The following is a 20,455-nucleotide window of genomic DNA, read 5'->3' as shown; positions in this document are numbered from 1 at the left end:
CTCTGTCGCCCAGGCTGGAGTACAGTGGTGCAATCTCGGCTCACTGCAAGCTCCGCCTCCCGGGTTCACGCCATTCTCCTGCCTCAGCCTCTCCCAGTAGCTGGGACTACAGGCGCCCGCCACCACGCCCAGCTAATTTTTTTGTATTTTTAGTAGAGATGGGGTTTCATCATGGTCTCGATCTCCTGACCTCGTGATCCGCCTGCCTCGGCCCCCCAAAGTGCTGGGATTACAAGCGTGAGCCACCGCGCCCGGCCAATAGTAGTATACATTTTCCGAGAAGAAGGAGCAAGTTCCACACCCCAGCTAGAAGGGGATTGGGCCAACCCAGGGAGAGCAATGGCTACTCCATTCTCATAGGTGGGCACAGGTCATGGGGGAGTGAATACAGGTGTAGGTGGGTAAACGGGTTTGGTAGGAGAAGATGAAGACTTCACACCAAAGACTTCTACTTTTTGTTTATACACAGCCTAGCTATGAGCTGAAAGTGAGGTGGAGGTGGAAGATGTAGATTCTCACGGAGATTTAAAATAGATGTGGCAAGCTTTGCAGAACTATGGGAGGATCATCTCTAGTGGGACTCAGCTGCCAAGTTTATTCAGAGTGGGGTTTTGCCAGATGGGTGGGATGAAATGACAGAGGAGCAATCCTTATTTAGGGTATTGGCAAAAACACATTTTGGTGAGCACTGTTGTATACTATCCAAATTTCTATGTGAAACAGTTTGATTTTTTTTCTATTTATAGTTTTTATTATGTATTATTTTTAAGTCACAAATTCTGAATAGAAGTTTGAAAGCTCTTAAATTCCTATTTGAAAATTATACATGCACTCAAATATCACTTCCTAAAATTAGATTTATTGAATTAAGGTAATATATATAGAAAATTCACAAATAAAATTCTGATAATAAACTTTTTAAAAACCTAAACTTCCTGGTTAAATGTTTTATCCTGTGATTGAAGTTATAGTTATCTTTACTTTTATATCTAATTTAAGTGTTAAATCTACTGAAAAAACTAAGATATGGGCCGGGCATAGTTGCTCACGCCTGTATTCCCAGCACTTTGAGAGGCTGATGCTGGCAGATCACTTGAGCTCAGGAGTTCAAGACCAGCCTAGACAACATGGTGAAACCCTGTCTCTATAAAAAAGAAAAATAAAAAGAAAAGAAAAAGAAAAATTATCAAGGTGTGATGGTGCACACCTGTAGTCCCAGCTATTCAGGAGGCTGAGGTGGGAGAATTGCTTGAGCGTGGGAGGTCAATGCTGCAGTGAGCTGAGACCTTGCCACTGCACTCCATCCTGGGCTGCAAAGTGAAAGCCTGTCAAAAAGAAAAAAAAAAAAAAGCTAAGATATGAAACATGTCTATTTTGGATGTTCAGAAACATTAAAAGTAGATAATGTCACAGTTTTTATTTATGAAAATTTTAAAGATGAGCAACCTGATCAATGATGATTACAAACTTAACAGATGATGCAGAGAATGAAATGACAGAAATCTACAATTTCTGTCTCAGAATTGAGACAGACTTGTTAGGGAATTAACAAAATCTTCGAGAAAAGTATTTTAGGTTGAAGAAGAATATGTTTTATGGATTGAGTATATGAATGAGCATTCAAATGGTGGGAATAGTTCTGGATGCAAGAGTTTTATTACCCAAGCCATGTAGGCAATAAGATGCTGGTTTGGGACTTTGGTCGGAATCTGGGCTCCACAAGAAAATATTTTGGAGTCAGAAAACTGTGTTTCCTGTAAGTGGAGGACCCAGATAAGGAAAATCTGAGAGGGCTCTACACTTAGGACTTAACTTTCAATACAGGCTTTGCTGTGTTTTGTTTTTATTTTTAAAATGAGAAAATTACCTTGATACTATCTTATATAAATAAAATATATTCAAATAATTATCTTCATGAAACAAAATTTTATGCAGTAGATAAAAAGCAATGCTGCATTTATTTCATGATATATCTCAATTTTCAAAGTTCTCCCTGGCTTTATCGTGATGTTTCTAATTAGAGGGGATCATGTTTTGGAGAAATTATGGCATAATTTTACATTAAATAATACTATTATTTTGGCCTTTTTTCTTTCAGACAACGACTGAATAAGAAATATAGTTTGAGATTGTCTAGTTAAAATGTTTATTGTGATTTTTTTCATATGTTAGAGAAAGCAGATGCAAGAGACATCGGAAAGAAGAGAAGCAAAGATGTAGAAAAGGAAAAATTCAAATTCTCACTTCATGGTTCAAGATCCTCGTCAGAAGTGCAGTACTCTGTGCAGTCCCTATCAGATTGTAAGCTCCTAATTTCTTAGAATAATAACTATTTTAGTTGTTTCTTAAAATGCTGGAAAACCTTGGAACATAGAAATACATTTTTTCTTTTGAAATAACTAAATAAACTTATTCAAGGTTGCCATAAATGTTGAGTTCTCTGATGGGTGGGTGTGTTGGGCCAAAGTCCTACCAATGAGACAGAAGCCTCTTATCCAAATTACAGTGCAATTGTCACAGAAGGAGTATCCACATATGGGACAGGCTTCTGCTGGTCGCTTTCAGGTATTGCTCTAAAAAATACTCATCATCCAAATTAAGGAAATTCAAAGTTACTTGTTTGTGTGGTTAGATGCCAGCCACCAAATGAAACAAAAGCCTACATCTGGCTCCTTGCTCACAGTGGGCCTCCAGCTCTTTTACTGTGTTTTAGAAAATAACTGTGAGGTCGGAGACTCTAGAAGTCATTGTTTATATCACGACACTGACAACCACACTTTTTGTGTATCGCATTGTGACTGGGTGGATGTACAAGATCTATTTATAATAGCCTCGTTGTATAAAGGTCAACTATTTTTGTGAAAATGCTCGGGTTTCTCTCTCACTTAAAATCACATTGGAGATCTTTCATTTTAATTAATATCTTTCCAATTTGGACTTACAAATTATCTCTAAAGACCCCTTGGCTACTGCACTTTTGTCCTCTGTACCAGCTAAAACAGTCTAGGTATAGTAGCCTTTAAACAAATTGTATCAGGTTGAAAGAAAACATGCTGTAAAAAAATGATACCTCAACCTATTCAGGAGGCTATCAGGAGGAAGACTAGAGCGTCTCTTTTGAGTCTCAGCTTTGGCTCATCTATCTTGGTGCTTCCAGAGTGTAGGTTATCATTTTCACCTCATCCTTTATTAGCTAGTCAAAAATATGTGTTTTTACCTCTAGTAGTGTGCTTTATTCATAAATTTTTATCTTTTTTCTTAATATATTATGATGTTTTGTATGGGGACATTTTAATAATTATGGCTTTTTATTTTTACTGAAACATGTCTAGTGATGTGGATAGAAAAAAGTCACTATTGTGTTTTTAATTCTACATTAAAAATCGTTTTCTTATACTGATGCCTTAAGCAATATTTTTTGATAGTGAGAAACATTACATTAGCAGATTTACTGATGGTTCTTCATCTTTGTGAAAATGGCTAAAACTTTCTCTGAGTTCTTTCTTTGTGAAAATAAAAGTAATGATGCCTTCTTTCTCCTGCTGAACTTGTAGTTAAGGTCATTCCAACACATAGAATGTGGTTCAGTTTGGACTGTGGAGTCAAGCTGCTTGAGTTCAATATCTGCTCCAACACTAAGTGTATAAGTATCAGGCAAGTGATAGAACCTCTTTAAACTCAGGATCTGTATAAATCAGCATTATTGTTTTGGTGAGGGTCCTTGTGAGAATCAAGTGTTGAATCCAGGTAAAGTGCTTAGCACTTGTTGGTAGAGCTACATTTTAGCATACTTATTGCAAAAGCCTTTGTTAATTCTTACATGTGCTAAAGATACGGTGTTAGAAAGAACTCTATAGGAGTACTTTATCTGGCATAAATAAGAGGGTGGCCATGTGAACTTCCTTCTCCCACAGAGTTAAATCTAAGTGCATTTCTGATGGTGTTATAATTCATTTCCTTCAATCAGCTGCTTTGGTTTCACTTGTAAAGGAGATAATGGGTAGACAGTAAGCGTTCAAGAGGTAATTCAGTTACAATTCAAACTCATATGGAAAAAATAACATGACATTTATATTGTTTGTTTGTTTATTTATTTATTTGACACAGATTCTTGCTGTGTCACCCAGGCTGGAGTGCAGTGGCGCAATCTCAGCTCACTGCAATCTCCACCTCCCAGATTCAAGCAAGTCTCGTGCCTCAACCTCCCAAGTAGCTGGGACTGCAGGCACATGCCATTACACCCGGCTAATTCTTGTATTTTTAGTAGAGACGAGCTTCATCATGTTGGCCAGGCTGGTCTCAAACTCCTGACCTCAAGTGATCCACCCACCTTGGCCTCCCAAAGTGCTGGGACTATAGGCATGTGCCACCACTCTCGGCCTATATTGTTTATGTTTGATTTGATATTAGATGTGTTGTAGTTAATTCTGATAAGTCACTGAAAACGTAATATAAAGAACCCCTGTTTTATTAATTTTTTCAAAGTAGCATATTTATCACAATGGTCATTAAAATAAAATGGGGCTCATAGTTTTAAATGCCATAGGAGATATAGTTTTATAATGGCAGAAGACATGTAGAGATTTATATATACTTACATGTCATCTAATATTATCCAATGCATACCCTAATAATGACTTGACATTTAAGATTTCATTTTGTTATTTTCAAAATAAGTGTATTCATTTAGGTACACTAGCTGGTATGCCTAACAAATGATTCTAATGTCATATATATTTCTTTCTCAATTAAAAAGACTAGTGTTAATCACTGGCAGGAAGTTATTTTCCAAATGGCACTGAAGAGACCCAGGCTCCTTTCATTTTATGCCTCTTATACCTCTAGCATTCTAAAGTTCTATACCAGTGGGAAGAAAAAGAGCTTGGAGGATTGCAGGAGCAAGATGTCTGAAATCAAAACAAGCTGTATTGTATATCACTTCTGGTCTCATTCTGTTGAAGACAATTCAGTCCAATGGCCACACCTGACTTTAAGAGGAGTTGGAAATACGGAATGTGACATGTGCTAAAGATCGATCATTTCAGGAGAAAGAGGAAACCATTTGTTGAACAATGATCAATCTTTACCACATTCTACTTTCATGATCACCAGATACCCATTTCACTCTTCTTCTCACATATATGTTCAATACTTACCAAGAGTCCCAGTCCAAATTATTATCTAGTAATTTCATCTAGTTAAAATATCCAGGATCTCCAAGTCATGTACCTGCACACACGTGCTTACAGATATACCCATATGTATCCACTCCCATCTCTCATGAGGAAACCTGGGGATCCACCTCACACAGCAAAATATTTGGTAAAACTGGAACCTGTGACAATTTAGAAGTTAGCCATGTACTCAGTGAACCTGAGTCTCTAAAATAAGTGGTTGAAAATCTACTATGCTAGGCAGTGTTAAGTTTGTAATATCTACTGTTAGCAAGATATTTCAAATAAGAAATGAGTTCAGGGAAGAATTGTCTGTTTTTCCAAAATAAATGGGAAAAAAATAGAGAAATTTCTGAGATCACAGAACATACAAAATTGAAAAAGAAGGCTATTTCTTTACCACAATTAATTGGAGATAAGGCTGGTCTTGAAGACAGCCATGTTCCTCCCTTTTTATGCCTCCTATACTCTAGCATGTGAATTCTAAAGTTCTATAACAGTGGGAAGTAAAAGAGCTTGGAGGATTGCAGGTGCAAAGGTGTTTGAAGTAAAAACAAGCTGTATTGTTTATCACTTCTGGTCTCATTCTATTGAAGACAATTCAATTTAATAGCCATACCTGAGTATTTAACAACAAAGGTCCATGATATATTTTGGATATTTGTCCTCGCCGAAACCTCATTTTGAATTGTAATCCCCAGTGCTGGAGGTGGAACCTGGTGGGAGTGGACCTGAGGGCAGATCCCTCATGGCTTGGTGCTGTCTTCATGACAGTAAGTTCTTGCAAGATCTGGTCATTTAAAACTGTGTAGCATCTCCCCCTACTCTCTTCTTGCTCCCATTCTCACCAGGTGAGACACCTGCTCCCCCTTTTGCCTTCTGCCATGAGTAAAAGCTCCCTGAGGCCTCCCCAGAAACAGATACCAGATCTAGGCTTCCTGTACACCCTGCAGAACCGTGAGCCAATTAAACCTCTTTTCTTTATAAATTATCCAGTCTCAGGTATCTCTTTATAGCCATGCAAGTATGGCCTAATACAGTCCAGTAAAACTTAAACAACACACCTGGTTGTGTCAAAGATTAAGACTGCAACCTCTTTGCTGCAGCTATCTTCCAAGTAGCCTCTATGAAGCAAAGAAGCAAAGAAGTAAATTAGCCTTGGGAATTATGCTCAAGAAAGACTATGGACATGTGGAACTGATGAAACAAATAGATTAGAAGCCCACTAATACATATTTTTTAAAAACTTGTATTAAGAAATTAGGGGCCTGGTATAAAAGGCCTTTTATTTTTCAGCTTTGCATCAAATATTGGACCTGCAAACATTGTCTGGTAGGAAGTGGGTCGGAACACATTCGAGTCATCTTCTTTAGATATTGCCACATAGAATAATAGACAATAAAAAATTGCCAGAAAGACCAGGGACTACTTTACACTTCACACTTCTCAACTGTGTACTTGACATGTTGCTTAACCTATCTGTAACTCAGCTTACTTGCCTGAAAAATACTGTTAAAAATAGAATTTATTTCATAGGGTTTATGTGAACTGACTCATATGAAATACTTAGGCCTTAGCATAGAGTAGGCATTCACTGAAGGTTAGCTATTCTAAATTAACTAAATATCACATCTGAAAAAAATCATATATAATCTTTAACAAATACTTCTAATGGACTTACAGTATTTTGGGGTTCATCTCACTGGGACTCAAAATTTCAGGCTGAAATTTTTATAGTTTCAGACAGTAAATGTTCAACATAAAATGAAATCAATGATAGAAGTGGTATTTAAGTAATCTTACATATTTTATAGCAGTCTTCTGAAATATGCTTATAGAAAGCAAAAAAGGCTGTATCGCATGTAAAATAAAACATTTAAATCATACAAACGTAGCAAAAGCTTCTTTTGGGCAATAAAATACATATAATTAGTATGGCAGTTGTAGGCCATATAAGACTCATAATTACTGTACAAAATATTTTAAAGCAGTTTTAGATACTAAGATGTTAAACTTCATCTCATCATTCAAGAGTATATTTTTTCTTAAATTTCTTCCTCAATTATTAAGCATTATTATATGCAGCTATGCTAATTCAATACAAAGTTACTTCAACAACTGGAAAGATAAGGAAATTTCATGGTTTGTACCATTGATAGTTCACTGAAAGAAATTATAGAGCCCCTAGATTTAAACATTTGTCTTTAAGATATTCTAAAAGCAGTTTTATTGATATATAATAAAATCAAAAAGCATTATGAGTGTTCCAATATTGCAGAATCACACAACGTATTTACAGAGAGATAAAATCTCTATTTAATAGCATATTCCTATCTAGCTTTTACAGATTGATATTTAGCTAATAGCATCAGTATAGTGATACCAATATTCATAATCAGCTTCTAGTCTAATTAACCTGTGCCTATGCTATACTACTTATTAAATATTTAAAACTTCACCCTTGACTAAACACTTGTGTTATTTTTTAATATTTCAACATTAAATATTACAATCCCATATAAAATGTGTAATTATCCTAAAATTTGGAGCAAATTTTTTTGTCATCAACATCATTTCTATAATATGTCAAGACCACATTCTTTACTCCAAGTTTCTAAAGTTATGTTTTTCTAAGACCTCACCTGGAATTCTCAGGTTTCCATATATTTTATTACATAATGTTATAAAGTAAATGAGAACTTTTTTCAAAATACCTGTATCACAAACTTTATTTTTAATATCATAAGGAAAATAAAAGTTCAAAAGACTTATTAAAGATCAAGGACAAAGTACTTAATGTGATAATATTAAATATTAAGCTTTAGAAAATTTTAGGGAAGACATCAAAATTTCTAATGCATAATGTACAAATGTGGGATATAATGTGGACCAAAATACTTTTACATGTTATGATTTTTAAAACAAGATTTAGAAAAGAGTTAATGAAATAGATCAACCTGAATGAGCCATGGGGTGCCCAGACATTTGGTCAAACATTATGTAAGGTGTATGTTTAACATCTGGAAACTCAGCTGACTTTTATAAAGAAGCCCAATCTTGCTCAGTAGCCAGGCTCAGAGAGGAAACCTCACTCTTCTTCCCTCCACCTCTCATGCTTCATGCTTTCCTAAGGTGTAGACAGCCAACTGCTTAACCTTGAACCTGGAAAGTACATTTAATCTCATCCTCTTCCTTGAGCAGAAAGTTCTGCAGATAGATAAAAAAATTGATTTTTAAAATTTTATCCATTTTAATATTTAGCAGTCATCACTGTCAGGAACTTCCTCTCCATAACTAGTCTTCAACTCTCAGCTGACACCTAAAGACATTTCACAATCTTTCTTTTGATTAGAGGACTTATTGGAGGGCTTCGATTAGATTGATCAGTGAGAAAAGTAACTGGACTGTAAATTACTGGTCACTGCTGAAGGCCATTCTGGTCAATGTGGGTATCTCAAATGGTTTTATCTGATGATAGGAGTGCATGAAAAGTATTTTCATTAACATTCTTTTTAAAAGGAATAATTATTTTGCTGCATCCTTAAACTTAAGATGATTAGTCATATTTAAGAACATATTATTTCATACAAGTTATCACACAATACACAGTACCTTGTACTCCACAAGGAGTAAACCAAATTATTAACCAAGCCTCTGTAGAGTTAGTTAATCCAACTAACTTTGGATTAAAAGTTAGTTGGGGAGACAGCATCCGTGAACATTAGATGATAACTAACATCATCAAACAAATGTAGCATAGATAAATGAGCAACGTAGGGAAAAAGCAATCAATATGTGTTGGCAAGGTGTATGAGAAATGTATAAATTTCAATTTTGAAATGTAAAAGTATGTTTCTCTAAGTTTGGCAGATTTTCATATCTCCATTCTAGAGATATACTGGGCTGACAACTAATTTATGTTCTGTGGTCTTAAAGATATTATTCTTTTGTAAACATAGTATCAAATATAGTTAAATGTCAGTATGTAAGTTTGTAAAAAATTTTAATTAAAAATAAAAAGAGGCTAAAATAAATTGACTTCTATTTATTTGTCCAAAATATTTGCAGGACCAAAAAATACTGAATAAAATAATCAAATAGAATAATTTCAAGGATAAGAAAAACATAACAAATAAGCAATGCTCAAAAGCAAATTCTACCATCATTAAACATTTCAAACTAAATTATTTATGCCTTACATCTTCGTGAAAAAATTCATTTTACTTATGTTTTCTTTTTGAAGTGACAAAATGACATAGAAACTCCTGGACTTTCTATAAGTTCAACAGAGAATAAAGATTCTATCTATGAAAGAAAAGAAATGATTCCATTTAAAAATAATTCCTTTGGAACATTCTCATTTGTGGACCATTCTATGTTGCACTGATGAATAACTAGAATATATTTATATAATAACTCTTCGTCATGAGGTATAATAAGGTCTTAAATTATTAAATAGTAGTAATGTGAACTTAAAAGGAATGAGGCAGGCTACAAAATAGATACATCTTTGAGATTTAACATCTGTTAAATTCATTTTGCATCCTTTATGTATTTTTCACCAGCCCAAAGATAAATTCATTAAGGCAATTGAACAATCTGGAGTGAGCAACTGACAGACCGATTTTAACTAGAATTTTCATGACATAATATATGTTTGTTTTACAGGTTCTTCTGCAATACAGACCTCTCATATGGTTGTATATGCGACATTTACACCTCTCTACTTGTTTGAAAACAAGATCTTTTCATTAGAGAAGATGGTAAGCATTCAAGCTTAGGAAACCGTATTATTTATTTTGTGTGTGTGGGTGCACGTGTGTGTGTGATTACTTGCTGTGGTAGATGGCACATGAAAATTTAATTAAAATTCTATCTGTGGATGTCAGTTTCCTTATCTTCAAAATTAGATACTCAACCTAAGGGATCTGACACATCCAAAATTATCTTAGATGATTGCAACAGCTCTGACTAATTATAAAAAAGGAAAAGAAAAAATATATAGTCACATTTAATTTTTATAGATCCTTCTGTTATAATCAAAAAGAAAGATACAGAATTTATGTATTTCAGTGAAAATCATAGAAATTATTCCTAGATAATAATTAATGACCTTGCCATAAATAGGTCACATATGTTTTCTTAAAATAAGATGATATTAGTGAATTCACCCTCAGGCTGGAGAGAGACTGCTATGATCTTTCTTGTATCATAAAATAATACAAAATAAATGCTAATTGTTTTCTTATACATTTAACAAATTGTAGAAAATTTAGAAAATGTAGTGAAAGGAAATACAATTAAAATATTTATAGTATAAATGGTAAGGCATAGGCCTTATTAACATTTTGGCATATATACTTTGATTTTTCTTCTATACTCTATTCTGTGTTTGTATGTGTATACCTTTTTTACTGGAATCACACTTCATATTACATTTGGCAACCACCTTTTCACTTAATAAGATATTAACATTTTTTCATGATGTTAAATTTTAATCAATATGTTTAGTGCTTGCATAGTATTTATGCATTTTCATAATTTTTAAGCTCTACTGTTCTTGGACAGAAAAACACCTCTTCTCCTTCCCTTGTGATGGTGAAGTCCATCAAGTTATTAACAATCTATTTAAACAAATGCCCTACTGCTTTTGGGGTTTTTGAATCCCAAATCTGTTTGGGAACTCTAAACATCTAACACTTTATTACTAGGATTTCATAGTCTGAAGTCACTAAAGTATAAACTGCATGACGCAGCAATATGATTACATGTGAATGTTCATTTAGTTAGCTAGAAAGAGCTATGTTTTAAAACTTTAATGGAAATTAGCTTGAAACATAAATATTCCATTTGAATGCTTGTTATACTTTACTATGTGCATTACATTTGTCTTTTAGATTATGCCTGGGGGGCATGTTGCTAACATTTTTCCGCTTCTCTTTCTTCCCATTCTTTCTTCTCCACTTTTTTAGATAAAAATAATTCCTTCCAGAAAAATTTTACTATATAACAGTGTTCATATTGTAAGAGGATTATGTGCCATCCTGAATATGGCAGTTTCACTATTTTTAATCCAAAGTTAGAAAACATTAGCCATGGTTGAATAGCAGAAACAGCAATTTGGACTGAATCTAAAAACCAGCAACTTTCAACAATCTAAATGTACTTCTAAAGCCTCTCCCAAGTCAAGCCTCTTGCTAAGATTAGGGCTGGCCTTCTCACGCCTGCCTTTCTTTTAACGTCTTTGCATGCTACTGGCCTATGTGCTGTCTCAGATATGCTAGCAAGTAAATGCTCTAACTCGTTGGACTGCTGAAGAATACCAGCAATGCCCCGTCAATGATAGACTGAATAAAGAAAATATGGTACATATGCACAGTGGAATACTATGCAGCCATAAAAAGGAATGAGATCATGTCCTTTGCAGGGACATGGATGAAGCCAGAAGCCATTATCCTCAGCAAACTAACACAAGAACAGAAAATCACACACCACATGTTCTCACTCATAAGTGGGAGCTGAACACTGAGAACACATGGACACAGAGAGGGGAACAATACACAACGGCCTGTTGTGGGATGGGGTTGAGGGGAAGGAACTTAGAGAATGGGTCAATAGGTGCAGCAAACCACCATGGCACACATATACCTATGTAACAAGCCTGCACATTCTGCACATGTATCCTGTTTGGTTTTTTTTAGAAGAAATAAAGAAAATGAAAAAGAATACCAGCAATGCTTTATGGAGTGCCATAGTCTCATGTCTGAGAAGTATTCAAACCCCCTTTAAAACCACAAAGTGTAAGCAGAGGATAAAAGCATTATAAAAAGAATGGGGTGCAAAATAATCCTTTTGAACTTTTGGTAGTGCTACTGAGAAACTCAAATTTAAATACTGCTCATTTTTAAGTTAAAAAACCAAGACTAAAGACTAAAAACTCACATCTGTTTATTCATTGGTTAATTCAACATATTTTATGAATTATCTATGATATACTATTATATGCTAAACAATATGCTATGTTCTGAAGATATGATGATAAGCAAGATTGACAAGGTCCTATCCACAAAGCTTAGAGTCTAATGAGGAAGGCAGACAACTGAGTGAACTGCAATAATACAATTAGAACAGAAGGCATATAAGGTGCCTGCCACATAGTAGGTGTAGGTGAATTAATATTTGTTGGAGGAGTAACCAAGTGAACATATGGTTAAACGAATTTAAAAAATGAATGAAAGACATTAACAGAAACATGCCATCCTTTCTAATGGGTAGCCAAGGAAGTCCTCCCTAAGGAAGAACTGTTTAAGCTGAGACCTTAAAGAAGTTAGGCAAGTAAATGGGATAAAGTGTGTTCAAAGCAGAGGGAATCTTACATTGGAAAGTTTGGAGATGAAGAAGATTCCACTGGGTTCAAGGAACTACTAGATATTGAGATTATAATGGGAGAAGACTTAAAGGCAGCTTGAGGCATGGGTGAGAGTCGAGGCATGGGTGAGAGTCGAGGCATGGGTGAGAGTCAAGGCATGGGTGAGAGTCAAGGCATAAAGATTATTATAAATCTTCCCTTTGGGGAATTTTAAGGCTTAAGGTGCCCAGAGGTTCTGGAATTAGCCCAGTGACTGGAACAGTAAGTGACTTCGAAAGCTGTAATGAACTGACTAGTGTGTCACCATCTTCCTGTTTTGCCTGCTGATTCTTTTAGGTTAGCATCCTGTGAGGGTGATCTGGTTTCCCTGGTAAATATCAGAATATAATAGAGATATAATGTCTTAAGAATATACTTATAGGAAATAATTTCTGTCTTAATGAAATTTTTTTTGTGTATTCCTAAACCCAAAACAAAAAGAGCATTTTATTCTTTTTTTCTTTTTTTTATTTTATTTTATTATTATTATACTTTAAGTTTTAGGGTACATGTGCATAATGTGTAGGTTTGTTACGTATGTATACATGTGCCATGTTGGTGTGCTGCACCCATTAACTCGTCATTTAGCATTAAGTATATCTCCTAATGCTATCCCCCCCCGCCTCACCCCACAACAGTCCCCAGAGTGTGATGTTCCCCTTCCTGTGTCCATGTGTTCTCATTGTTCAATTCCCACCTATGAGTGACAACATGTGGTGTTTGGTTTTTTGTTCTTGTGATAGTTTACTGAGAATGATGATTTCCAGTTTCATCCATGTCCCTACAAAGGACATGAACTCATCATTTTTATGGCTGCATAGTATTCCATGGTGTATATGTGACACATTTTCTTAATCCAGTCTATCATTGTTGGACATTTGGGTTGGTTGCAAGTCTTTGCTATTGTGAAGTGCTTCAATAAACATACCTGTGCATGTGTCTTTACAGCAGCATGATTTATAGTCCTTTGGGTATATACCCAGTAATGGGATGGCTGGGTCAAATGGTATTTCTAGTTCTAGATCCCTGAGGAATCGCCACACTGACTTCCACAATGGTTGAACTAATTACACTGTCCCACCAACAGTGTAAAAGTGTTCCTATTTCTCCACATCCTCTCCAGCACCTGTTGATTCCTGACTTTTTAATTATTGCCATTCTAACTGGTGTGAGATGGTATCTCATTGTGGTTTTGATTTGCATTTGTCTGATGGCCAGTGATGATGAGCATTTTTTCATGTGATTTTGGCTGCATAAATGTCTTCTTTGAGAAGTGTCTGTTCATATCCTTTGCCCACTTGTTGATGGGGTTGTTTTTTTCTTGTAAATTTGTTTGAGTTCATTGTAGATTCTGGATATTAGCCCTTTGTCAGATGAGTAGGTTGTGAAAATTTTCTCCCATTTTGTTGGGTGCCTGTTCACTCTGATGGTAGTTTCTTTTGCTGTGCAGAAGCTCTTTAGTTTAATTAGATACCATTCGTCAATTTTGGCTTTTGTTGCCGTTGCTTTTGGTGTTTTAGACATGAAGTCCTTGCTCATGCCTATGTCCTGAATGGTATTGCTTAGGTTTTCTTCTAGGGTTTTTATGGTTTTAGGTCTAACATGTAAGTCTTTAATCTGTCTTGAATTAATTTTTGTATGAGGTGTAAGGAAGGGATCCAGCTTCAGCTTTCTACATATGGCTAGCCAGTTTTCCCAGCACCATTTATTAAATAGGGAATCCTTTCCCCATTTCTTGTTTTTGTCAGGTTTGTCAAAGATCAGATAGTTGTAAATATGCGGCATTATTTCTGAGGGCTCTGTTCTGTTCCATTGATCTATATCTCTATTTCAGTACCAGTACCATGCTGTTTTGGTTACTGTAGCCTTGTAGTATAGTTTGAAGTCAGGTAGTGTGATGCCTCCAGCTTTGTTCTTTTGTCTTAGGATTGACTTGGCAATGCGGGCTCTTTTTTGGTTCCATATGAATTTTAAAGTAATTTTTTCCAATTCTGTAAAGAAAGTCATTGGTAGCTTGATGGGGATGGCATTGAATCTATAAATTACCTTGGGCAGTATGGCCATTTTCACGATATTGATTCTTCCAACCCATGAGCATGGAATGTTCTTCCATTTGTTTGTATCCTCTTTTATTTTATTGAGCAGTGGTTTGTAGTTCTCCTTGAAGAGGTCCTTCACATCCCTTGTAAGTTGGATTCCTAGGTATTTTATTCTCTTTGAAGCAATTGTGAATGGGAGTTCACTCATGATTTGGCTCTCTCTTTGTCTGTGATTGGTGTACAAGAATGCTTGTGGTTTTTGTACATTGATTTTGTATCCTGAGACTTTGCTGAAGTTGCTTATCACCTTAAGGAGATTTTGGGCTGAGACAATGGGGTTTTGTAGATATACAATCATGTCATCTGAAAACAGGGACAATTTGACTTCCTCTTTTCCTAATTGAATACCCTTTATTTCCTTCTCCTGCCTAATTGCCCTGGCCAGAACTTCTAACACTATGTTGAATAGGAGTGGTGAGAGAGGGCGTCCCTGTCTTGTGCCAGATTTCAAAGGGAATGCTTCCAGTTTTTGCCCATTCAGTATGATATTGGCTGTGGGTTTGTCATAGATAGCTCTTATTATTTTGAGATATGTCCCATTAATACCTGATTTATTGAGAGTTTTTAGCATGAAGGTTGTTGAATTTTGTCAAAGGCCTTTTCTGCATCTATTGAGATAATCATGTGGTTTTTGTCTTTGGTTCTGTTTATATGCTGGATTACATTTATTGATTTGCATATGTTAAACCAGCCTTGCATCCCAGGGATGAAGCCCACTTGATCATGGTGGATAAGCTTTTTGATGTGCTGCTGGATTCAGTTTGCCAGTATTTTATTGAGGATTTTTGCATCAATGTTCATCAAGGATATTGGTCTAAAATTCTCTGTTTTGGTTGTGTCTCTGCCAGGCTTTGGTATCAGGATGATGCTGGCCTCATAAAATGAGTTAGGGAGGATTCCCTCTTTTTCTATTGATTGGAATAGTTTCAGAAGGAATGGTACCAGTTCCTCTTCATACCTCTGGTAGAATTCGGCTGTGAATCCATCTGGTCCTGGACTCTTTTTGGTTGGTAAGCTATTGATTATTGCCACAATTTCAGAACCTGTTATTGGTCTATTCAGAGATTCAACTTCTTCCTGGTTTAGTCTTGGGAGGGTGTATGTGTCGAGGAATTTATCCATTTCTTCTAGATTTTCTAGTTTATTTGTGTAGAGGTGTTTGTAGTATTCTCTGATGGTAGTTTGTATTTCTGTGGGATTGGTGTTGATATCCCCTTTATCATTTTTTATTGCATCTATTTGATTCTTCTCTCTTTTACTAGTCTTGCTAGCAGTCTATCAGTTTTGTTGATCTTTTCAAAAAACCAGCTCCTGGATTCATTAATTTTTTTGAAGGGTTTTTTGTGTCTCTATTTCCTTCAGTTCTGCTCAGATTGTAGTTATTTCTAGCCTTCTGCTAGCTTTTGAGTGTGTTTGCTCTTGCTTTTCTAGTTCTTTTAATTGTGATGTTAGGGTGTCAATTTTGGATCTCTCCTACTTTAAATGCTCCGATTAAAAGACACAGACTGGCAAATTGGATAAAGAGTCAAGACCCATCAGTGTGCTGTATTCAGGAAACCCATCTCACGTGCAGAGACACACATAGGCTCAGAATAAAGGGATGGAGGAAGATATACCAAGCAAATGGAAAACAAAAAAAGGCAGGGGTTGCAATCCTAGTCTCTGATAAAACAGACTTTAAACCAGCAAAAATCGAAAGAGACAAAGAAGGCCATTACATAATGGTAAAGGGATCAATTCAATAAGAAGAGCTAACTATCCTAAATATATATGCACCCAACACAGGAGCACCCAGATTCATAAAGCAAGTCCTGAGTGACCTACAAAAAGACTTAGACTCCCACACAATAATAATGGGAGACTTTAACACCCCACTGTCAACATTAGACAGATCAACGAGACAGAAAGTTAACAAGGATACCCAGGAATTGAACTCAGCTCTGCACCAAGCGGACCTGATAGATATCCACAGAACTCTCCACCCCAAATCAACAAAATATACATTTTTTTCAGCACCACACCACACCTATTCCAAAATTGACCACACAGTCAGAAGTAAAGCACTCCTCAGCAAATGTAAAAGAACAGAAATTATAACAAACTGTCTCTCAGACCACAGTGCAATCAAACTAGAACTCAGGATTAACAAACTCACTCAAAACCGCTCAACTACATGGAAACTGAACAACCTGCTCCTGAACAACTACTGGGTACATAACGAAATGAAGGCAGAAATAAAGATGTTCTTTGAAACCAATGAGAACAAAGACACAACATACCAGGATATCTGGGACACATTCTTAATGAAATTTTGTTAAATGGAGTACATTGCTAAAAGTTACAGCCTCAAAGACAGTAAGATCAGCAGGTAAAATAAAACCAAGAACTTACATTTATTTAAAGAAGTGGTAAAAAATACAAGAAAATCAAGAACAAAACTCGGGAAGGAGCAAGATGTTATAAATCACATTATCCAACTTCTTTCTCCTTTTGGGTATTTTAATGGTTTTAGTTTTATATAGATCTGGGAGTTTTAATAAAGTCTCTTTCACCTGCCCAAATCCAACTGTTGCATCTTTTAGAATGTTTGAAGTGAGCTGAAGTAAAAAGAGTGAAAGGGTCTTAGGAAAGGAAAATTCTAATTTAAGTCTTACACATGAATTATGCAGTGTATGTATATTGAGTGCCTATGAAAAACTCAGTGTTTCAGGCACTATTGTAAATCTCCCTCTTCCCCTAATTGTAACCCAAGGAACTTTGAAACCCTTGAACAAACTTTCTCAGCATCGAACTGTAACTATTATTAATAGCATTACTTTACATGAATCAGAAGTATTGTGTAGTACATTGAAAATAAAACGAAGTATGTAGAATTGTATTTAAATTTCTTGTGCCAAAATCATATTAGTACTTTGGCAGATTATTCAAATTATAAATAGGTGCTAATACTGGAATTTGTTATTTGGACCAGTCCTTTACATTTCCAAATGCTTTAAATCATTTTATTTTCTAATGCTCTACAGTTTAAAAAAAAAAAAAGTGGTTTTAGACTAAAATTTGTTGCAATGGCAGGAAGAAATTAACATATGTAGACCAAAAATTATGACTAGTAAAATATCTTGAACTTATTCAACTTTTAAATACTACTTTGAGTTTGACTTCTATTTTGGATATTATTCAAATGTAACTTTTACAGTAATTCACCTTTTATAACTACTATACCAGTGCATTTTCTTTCCATTGAAAGAAACAGTTTCAGGTCTTGGCTTGACTCATGGAAACTTAAAACTTGACAGGGTTCAAGTTATAGAAAAAGATTTAGATCTTAGAACATCTATGAAAAAGTTTTTTAAGGCACTCTAAGACGTAATTCCAGAGTTTTCTGAAATTTTTTAGTAAGTTGCTAAAATATACCAAAGGGATAAAAAGAAAATGACAGTTTCCTCCATTTCTTAATTTGGTGACTTAACAACAATTGCATCACTGTTGTCTGTATTTTGAATATTTGCAATATTTTAAGCCACTCTGCTGGACTCACTAGTGCACTGATTAACTCCTTCTTAAAATTATTATCCTGATCTTGGGAAGGACTCTCCTATCTCATGGGTCTCCTACCTCGGGGAAGAATGAGCTCTACAGCAGAGTCAGGAGAGCAAGGCAGTTTCCAGTTGAAGTAATAATTTGGAATAGGCTGATAAGTTCTAATTTAAGGGTCTGTTTTGTAAATTTGCAATCTGGATTGTGACTATTGCGTAGAAATCATTGAGACAACATAATTAGGAAGAAAAATAGTTATTGACAAAATCAATCAAAATTGAGTTGAATGTAGTTAATATTTCATTTTATTTTACTTTAAATGTCAAAGTAAGCTGTGAATGCCAGAATTTGGCTATAGTATATATCACTTTAACATTCACATACTTTTTTATTTCCTTTGTCATGGTTCAGCCATAAATCAGTAACGTAAGTTCTACTTAGCTATTATTCTGAATTATTCCAAAGCAGACAGGCTTCAGGAGATCTAACATTAGAATATGAGAAGTATCTGCCTGGGCAACTCCTTGATTGTAATCATGTGTAATCATGGGTATCTTCTCTGGAGGAACACGTTGTTAGAGGAAGAGGGGTAAAGTGTAGACAAGACAGCCACTTACCACTGAACACACTCAAGAAAGGAGCCTTCAAAAAAATTAGGTAGCAATGGCTAGTTTTTTTAAATTTACATGTTAAGCACTAGTGTTAAAGCATTAACGTGTAAAAATAATGGCTGATTAATTTTGGACTAACTTGTGTGCTAAGATTTTGTGCAATCTCATTCAACCTTAAGCTTTTAGAACTGAAAAGTGTATTCTAGTTCCAATCTCTCATTTTGTAAATAAAGAAACAGAGCTCCAGAAAATTTAAAAGATGGAAAGAAATACAAATGATAATGCTTATATTAAGAGAGGTAGAGATATTGGGTGATTTTTTTTCTTACTACCACCATATTGCTCTGTTGGCGATAGTATTTTTATATTGGAAAAAGCATTGTTTTAAACGGAGGATAAGGCTTTTCAATCTACTTTCCATGTTTTAGGCAGATTCTGCTGAGAAACTTAGAGAATATGGGCTTTCCCACATCTGTAGCCATCCTGTGCTGGTGACTAGAAGTAGGTCTTGTCCTCTGGTAGCACCACCAAAACCACCTCCTGTACCTCCCTGGAAACTCATTCGTCAAAAAAAGGAAACTGTTATAACAGATGAAGCTCAAGGTATGTATCGCATCATCTTCAAATCCTTCTAATTAATGTATGAAAGTCTAACAGTTTCATTTGTGGTGAAAGATATATGTCAAGGTAAATCACCCAACATTGCTTCTAAAGCCTATGTTTAATTTTATGCCAAAATTTTATGTCTTTAAAGGATTAATTCTTCACATCTCAGAAGCTAAGAAGTTTGTTTAATATCTGACTTGACCACATATATCAAGGTCATTCTTTGAGTTATGGCATTGTTATTATTAGTGTGATAGAAAAGTAGTTTGTAGCAAAGTGCACTGCTTTTAGGGTTACAAAAACTTCTCAGTTTTTTGTTTGTTTGCTTTTTCCTTCCTTCCTTCCTTCTTCCTCCCTCCATCCCTCTCTCTGTCCCTCCTTCCTTCCTTGTCTCCTTCCCTCCCTTCCTTCTATCTTCTCCTTTATTGTTTCTTGAACCAAAGACCAGCATCCATTTGACACTTGAAAGGAAAACAAAATCCTTTATTTTAAAATGTCATATTTTGTTTAAATTCGTAAGGCTTCTTAAAACAGTTATTCATTCAGGGCATCAAGGAATAGTTGAATGAAAGGAAAAATAGTGAACATGTAGGTAATTTCTGATTTTGCTACTGATTGCTGTGTAATTCTATGTAAGTAAACACTCTTTTATAAACTGGGGTTAAAAATATAACAATTGGTAAGATGCTGTAATGTCAGTGTCCTACCTAGAGGCTCTTCACATAATTGTCTTTCTAAATTAAAAATTAACAGAAAATGGGCACAGAACAGTCAAAGAAAATTTATGTATTCCATGTCCTAGTCTCTTTTCTTTTTCCTAATAATCACCCCTAATGTTTAATTTCATTGTTCACAATAGTAATGCACGTGCTGTGTCCTTTATTCATTGAGAATTTCTTTCTTCTAGATCAGCCTCAGACTCCTTTAGGAATATCCACAAATCCTCTCCTGATCTGCTGCTTTCTTTTTACCTCATGACCTTTGCTACAGTTTTTGTTCTTCCACTGCCATATTCATATG

General features: G+C 35.3%; 1 protein-coding gene across 1 annotated transcript in view; it reads left to right on the top strand.

Moving 5' to 3' along the window:
- LOC116463138 (androglobin-like) overlaps positions 1–20,455 on the top strand; it is a 183,546-nt gene that overhangs the window by 55,690 nt on the left and 107,401 nt on the right. The window contains exons 9-11 of the mRNA XM_032146102.2: positions 2,173–2,301; positions 9,843–9,937; positions 19,258–19,432. Coding sequence (XP_032001993.1) covers positions 2,173–2,301; positions 9,843–9,937; positions 19,258–19,432 — 399 coding nt within the window. The remainder of the gene's footprint in view (positions 1–2,172; positions 2,302–9,842; positions 9,938–19,257; positions 19,433–20,455) is intronic.

This window comes from Hylobates moloch, unplaced genomic scaffold, assembly GCF_009828535.3.
Source record: "Hylobates moloch isolate HMO894 unplaced genomic scaffold, HMol_V3 SCAFFOLD_26, whole genome shotgun sequence".
Lineage (NCBI taxonomy): Eukaryota > Metazoa > Chordata > Mammalia > Primates > Hylobatidae > Hylobates > Hylobates moloch.
Note: the sequence above shows the minus strand (reverse complement) of the source record. Positions and strands in the feature narration are given on the sequence as shown.